The 6455-nt window shown below is 30.9% G+C and overlaps 1 protein-coding gene across 1 annotated transcript; it reads left to right on the top strand.

The window, feature by feature from the left end:
- The first annotated feature begins 421 nt into the window (after nt 1-421).
- Nucleotides 422-3562, top strand: LOC122608444 (pathogen-related protein-like). The gene is made up of 4 exons (XM_043781554.1): nt 422-623; nt 1403-1535; nt 1635-1936; nt 3317-3562. Exons 1-4 carry the CDS (start codon nt 483-485, stop codon nt 3458-3460), a joined length of 720 nt encoding a protein of 239 aa, XP_043637489.1. The 5' UTR covers nt 422-482; the 3' UTR covers nt 3461-3562.
- The last annotated feature ends 2893 nt before the right edge of the window (nt 3563-6455 follow it).

Below are 6455 nucleotides of genomic sequence, written 5' to 3'. Positions count from 1 at the left end.
TTGGTCACATGCTTTTACGGATTAAGATTTTTTTGAAGTTATAGCTCACTTTACTATCAAGGTTGAAATTTTGACGTTTGGCTCCAAATTAATGGTCATATCAAAAAATATTTTTTAATCCTGACCTTTTAATTTTAACTAAAAGATTAAGATCTGTTTTCAACTTTAAATTAAAGGATGTCGTGTTTTACATATAAACTACCAAACCCTCTGTTTCAACTTTCTAATACGATATTGTATTTAAATAATCACATAGCTAGCCTGTGACGATCATTTAAAAATACAATGAGAAAGATAATAATTTTATAAAATTTGAATCTTGTAAAAAAAATAAATGAATATGATACAGATGTTTGCATTGGGCATCTCCGACTCTTCTGAATATGAAAAGTTATCTTACCAACTTCCTAGCCCCCCTAATCTTGCACTTTGCATATAAAAGTATCTTTCCTTTGTAGTTTCATAAGTATGTAACCCAAACAATGGAACAATACAAAGGTTCAGAAGTAGACAAGTACAGATGTTTCATGAGTGGAGAAAGTGAGAAGAACACGACATGGAGGTTGGGTGTACCCCCTAACTTTGATGTAGTCAACAAACTCTTTGAAGAAGGCAGAACCAAGGTTTATATATTTATTATCTTTCTGTCATCACATTTTGTTTTAACTATTAATCGTTAGTAAATTATACCAGATAATATTATCAAAGTGTTGGCTTACAAAAACAACAATTCTCAAATTGACATGGCCGCTATATTTTAGTTATACATATTTCTGACTATATACTTCGCTTTAGGCAAAGAGTCTAAAAAGTTATATTAGCAGTGTACAAATCACCTCCTTCGAAAAACTAGAATGATAGTGTTTTGATAAACAATCAAACAAAAAAGCAAACACAATGATCTATCTTAACATAGTTGTTAGAGGGGAGGCCCTAAGGAGGAGCAAACCTGACCTCGTCTCGCCCATCTCATTTAAAAAAACTTTGAATGAATGTCTATAGTAGGAAATAACTAAAGTTGTGTGTATTATATGTAAACAACTCGAAAATAATGTTTATTGTATGTAAGAAAATGTATCCAACCAATTAAAATCAGACAAGTGGCACCTCTATATGGTTGTCACGTATGTTTTCTTACATACAATAAACATTTTTTAAAGTTGTTTACATACAATACATAAAACTTTAGTTATTTTCTACTATAGACATTCGTCCAAAGTTTGTTACATTCCAGGATACTTATCCCTATAAAATATTTTTTTGTATTTCTGAATTCGTTAGGGGCGATGGGCTTTTTTTCCACGCTCGGCTTTAGGACCCTCTTGTTTGCTAGTCTCTGACTTTTGTGTGGCTTTCTACACTCATGAGCTGATCATTTTATACTTCCAACTTCAATGTTTAGAAATGGCCAACAGGTTCATTGGAAGAGCAAGTTCAAAACCTGGTTAAAACATGGGAAATGGAGACATTCCACAAAATGAAACCCGGAGATTTTAAAACTGTTGACATCACAAAGTTAACACTTAGCGTAAATGGTAAACTCAAAAAACCCCAACATTTCTTGTTTCTGTTAATTACCACTATAAATTACTGTTGAAGTGTTGATATTCTGTGAATTTACCTGTGATTTTCAGGTAGGAAACCTTTGACACCAGCAGATGTTGCTAAGATAGGCGGAGGATACAACATGTTCATGCAAACTTCGTTGCCGGACAATCTACGAATGTATAATCCTAAAGATGAAACTGTGGATACAGCACATAAACTCTTCACCACCACATTTCCTCGCGGTTTTGCGGTGGAGATTCTTCAGGTTTACTCTGGTCCACCACTGATTGCGTATAAATTCAGGCATTGGGGTTACATGGAAGGTCCATTTAAAGGTCATCCAGCTACTGGTGAATTGGTAGAAATGTTTGGTGTATCCACATTGCAGGTAAATAATTCAGTTTGATTCATATTTTATAGAAGGAGCCCAGTCAAAAAAAATTTGGAAATTAATCAACTTCTTAAATAATACAGAAATTAATTTGAAGTTTCGAACCTAAGAAAATTATAAATTTGCAATACATTCTAAGGAGTTTGATTGATAAAATCTTTCAGATCTCCAAGTATTTTTAGTAGCAAACTTTTTTTAGAACAAGCATAAAAATTTGTTAGTATATATAAGGGTGAACTAACAAGAAACTAGTCGCCAAAAATATAAAGAAAATTACAATTACAAATGCAATCTAAAAAATGCAATCTAAAAAAGAAACCAATACAACTTAGGGCATTTCCAATAGTAAAAATTGAATGACTTATATTGAAGGAAAAAGCTTTTTTAAAAGATTGACACCATTGAGTGCAAAGGGTTATTTGATCAATAGGTTGAGAAATCTCAACCTATTGACTAAAAGTTTTTTTCTAATTGTATATGAATATATGTTAATTCAAACAAAAAAATGCTTTAAAAAAACTTTTCCAATTAGAGGGAAGACTTTTTTTATAGGTTAAAGTGATTTGTAAAATGTTAAAATAAAAAAACTTATAGATGTCTCTTGGTAGCAAATTAATTACATACTTAATTACATACTTAAGATACATGCATCATGTTTGTATATGATATCCACATTTTTTAATAGATATGAGCCTTAAAAAAAATGGGTCATGATACATCTCTCGCACATGCTCAACTTCCAAGAATCTATTTTATTTTTTATTTTTTTTAACTTCAAGGACCAACTATATGATGTCAAGTATTCCGTATGAACGGAGCCGCCTTTGGTCCAAGGAACCGCACCCGCCTGTTAGTGGCGGCCTAAGTTTTTTAAGATTTCAGATAAAATTAATTTTGGAGGCCTAGTTCGTTTTTATATAAATTAAAGTAAAAAAAATAATTCAATTTTTGTTATTGAACTATTAATAATAAACAATATGCAGATGTTGATGGAAACATCAATAAGAGTGTTACTATAATACAAATAATATAATGGTACTTAGTTCAAAAACAAACATTAAGTTTAATATACAAAATATTGAGGCCTAAGAATTTTAGAGGCCTAAAGCGACCGCCTAATCCCATAGTACTGTTGAGCCAACTCTGCTGCCCGTAGTCACGATACGGATTAATGGTAAAACCCAATACACCTTTAGATTTGAACCCAAGTCTCTCCAAACCAAACTTTCATTGATTGACTCCCATCTCAATCCTTCTATTGTTATATTCACGAAAAAAACATTTGTTAGTTTAAAATCGGAAATAGTACTCCAGATGTGATAAATATCAATTCACATCTTTTGTGTTAACGTGTTTGGGTATCGAAACTTTTACCAGTTGGATGAAAACTTCAAAATCGTGAAGGTGGAATTCTTCTACGACAGAGGAGAGCTGCTCGCGGGTCTAATGAAGGGCAGTGCAGTGACGGCCACGGGAGAGTCCATCACTAATATGGGGACTTCAAGCTGCCCTTTTTCTTAAAAGATGATTCAAACTTGGTTAATTTCATTTGATATTTTACAGGATTGAAATAAACAACTTTATGCTATCTTTTACTATCCTATATTCTGCCTTTTTTATAAAGTGTTTAAGTATTTCACTTTTGATGGTTGTAAATAAAAAATAATATGGGTCACACTTCATTGGGTGTTAGATTAACAACAAGATTGACTTGTATTTTGTTAATAAATTTGTGAGTCTAATTTGTTTGGTACGCATCTTTATGCATTAAATTTTTATGAATAAATACTATACTATGAAAAGATGTCCTAAAAAAATAAAATATTATGTATAGTTTAAAAACCAATATGCAATGTACAACTCTTGAAGCTTAATGTACAACCCTTTTAAACTTTAAACAACTTTCATTTTACACCTTAAACTTTTAACATTTTCAATTTTAATTTAAGACTTTAACATCACTTTGGTCTCTTTTCACTTTTACCACCTAAAGTTTTTATCTCAAACTTTTGTCCCATATCAAAGTTTACTGTTTTTAAACTTTTGACACAAAACTTTTTGGTTCTCATAATTATATCAAACAACTTTTACACATTTACAGTTTTACCTTTAAACATGTGGTTTTGATGATTTTTTTTTCATTCTGCTATATATAATGGTATTTAATGCATAATAATTTAAATCATTGTTACATTTTACGTTAATTTAACATTTAAAGTAAGACACTTTATTACATCACCGTCGTCATATTGTCATTATTTGCATTAACATAGTTATTTTGTGTGTGTGGTTTTTTTTTCTTTAATACATCTTACTATTCATATTGTTTTTATATGTTTTATTTTCTTTACTTATGTATATAGCAACGATTACAAGTTATGTTTATTGATGACTTTATCATATTTATATTTAACACTTTATCGTCTGAAAATCATGTCGTCCCAAAGCAACGCTGGAGCAAATTTACTAGTTTATACTAAGAAGAGAAATTGTTATTTGCTACTGAAGCCATTATTTTTTTTTTGAAAAAGAATATATCACATGTGGTCATTTTCTTCATGCCACAAAAAACTAAATAAACATATTTATGTATTTCACAGAGACAAAGACTTGTTCAATAAAAACCAAGTATAATACTTCAAGATAAAAGGCTTTGACTTGGAGTAACCAAAAACATAGAGTAGCTATGATGTAGCTTTCAAATGCTACCATTGGAAATGTCATCGAAAACAAAAAAGGGGTCAGGAAAAGTTGCTCATTTTAATTATTTTTTTATGAATTATACTATCCCGTATTCAGGAAATTTCTATCCGATCTCCTTGAAAGAACATACATGTCGTCTAATATTTCTGTATGCAACAAATAAATGGATGGACCTATACGGCTATACATATCCGATCCACTTTGCAAATCAATAATCCTATGAATAACTCTAGACTAGCTAATTACCCCGGGTTCAACCCGGGCGTTTATATAAAAATTTCATAAAATACGTTTATTAAAAGCATAAATACATTATATGTGTCGTGGCTATATGAGAATTTGATATGAAAGCAGTGAATCAAAATTAATTTCATATGAAAGTAGCCATGTGAATAAGTTCCAACTAGATCAATACCCGGTCGTTGACCGGGTTATAAACAATATGTATATAGTTAAAAGTATACATAACATGTTGAACTTTATATATAGAGATAAAGTAAACTAACAAAAGTGCATGAATCCAACTTTTATTAGTAACGCGTAACATAAAACGTTGCAAACCCAAACATAAAATAACTGGAAAACAATTAAGTTCTAGATGTTCAAACAAATAAATTGACCGAGCAAGAAATTCATGAGAAAGATATAAGACTATCGAGCATATCCTTGACCCGGATGTTTGATCAAAGATGGGTTTGTGCCGTATGACATCTCCTCTTTATTTAGAGGGCATATAGTTTGGGTGGAGGATAGGAGAGTTAGGGTAATCTCTTTCTTCTTTAGAGATATCTGTTAGGTTTTTTAGAGAAGATTGTGATCGGATTATTCAATACTGTGTCCAAGGTATTCGGTATATAGATTTTGTTCCTTTATAGGAGATTTGGAAAACTGTGGAAATGATTTGTATTAATCCAATCTTTGATGAATTCTTCCAGAGCTGAGCGAATTACTTTAAGAGGTTTCGGGCTATTCTGATTCAGGATGTAGTGCTTTGTATTTGGCTACAAGCTTAATGCTTCGTATTATAGATAAGTAATTTTACTTGTACGGGGGTGGAACTCCGTATAGGGTATATCATCATCAGATTATTTTGGCATGTTTATAAACTTACCTGTATTGACCCTAGCCCAATTTGACCCGCACTTATTTTGACCCGGACCCGTTTTGACCTATTACCCAATCCAATTCGACTCGTACATTTTACCGTCCCACCACTTGAGCAAATGCCCAACGACCATTCTTCGTTTTGTTGGTTGAAAAATTATTCAATCTTTTTGGTTAATAATATAATGCATTCAAATGAAAAGAAAAGATTAATGCTTATTATAATGCAATTTAGGGAGTAATAGAAATTCTATGAAAATTAATTACATGATCATTATTAATTACGTTTAATTTTTGGGATTAGTTTCCTGAAATACTTTGAACGAATGTCTATAGTAGGAAATAACTAAAGTTGTGTGTATTGTATGTAAACAACTCGAAATAATGTTTATTGTATGTAAGAATTTCGTTTCAACCAATTAAAATCTGACAAGTGGCACCTGTATATGGTTGCCACGTATGTTTTCTTACATACAATAAACATTTTTTCGAGTTGCTTACATACAATATACACAACTTTAGTTTTTTCCTACTATAGACATTCGATGAAAGATAGTTACATTCCAGAATACTAATCTCTTTATTTGTTTAAAGAGCCTACTGAAAATAAATTTTGGATTAGAATTCATTTTATAAAATAATAGTAATAACAAAATAATACTAAAAGCTTTAAATATTATTTGGTAACTTCGTTTGTTATCAACTAATA

The sequence above is a fragment of the Erigeron canadensis genome, chromosome 7, assembly GCF_010389155.1.
Source record: "Erigeron canadensis isolate Cc75 chromosome 7, C_canadensis_v1, whole genome shotgun sequence".
NCBI classification, from domain to species: Eukaryota; Viridiplantae; Streptophyta; class Magnoliopsida; order Asterales; family Asteraceae; genus Erigeron; species Erigeron canadensis.
Note: the sequence above shows the minus strand (reverse complement) of the source record. Positions and strands in the feature narration are given on the sequence as shown.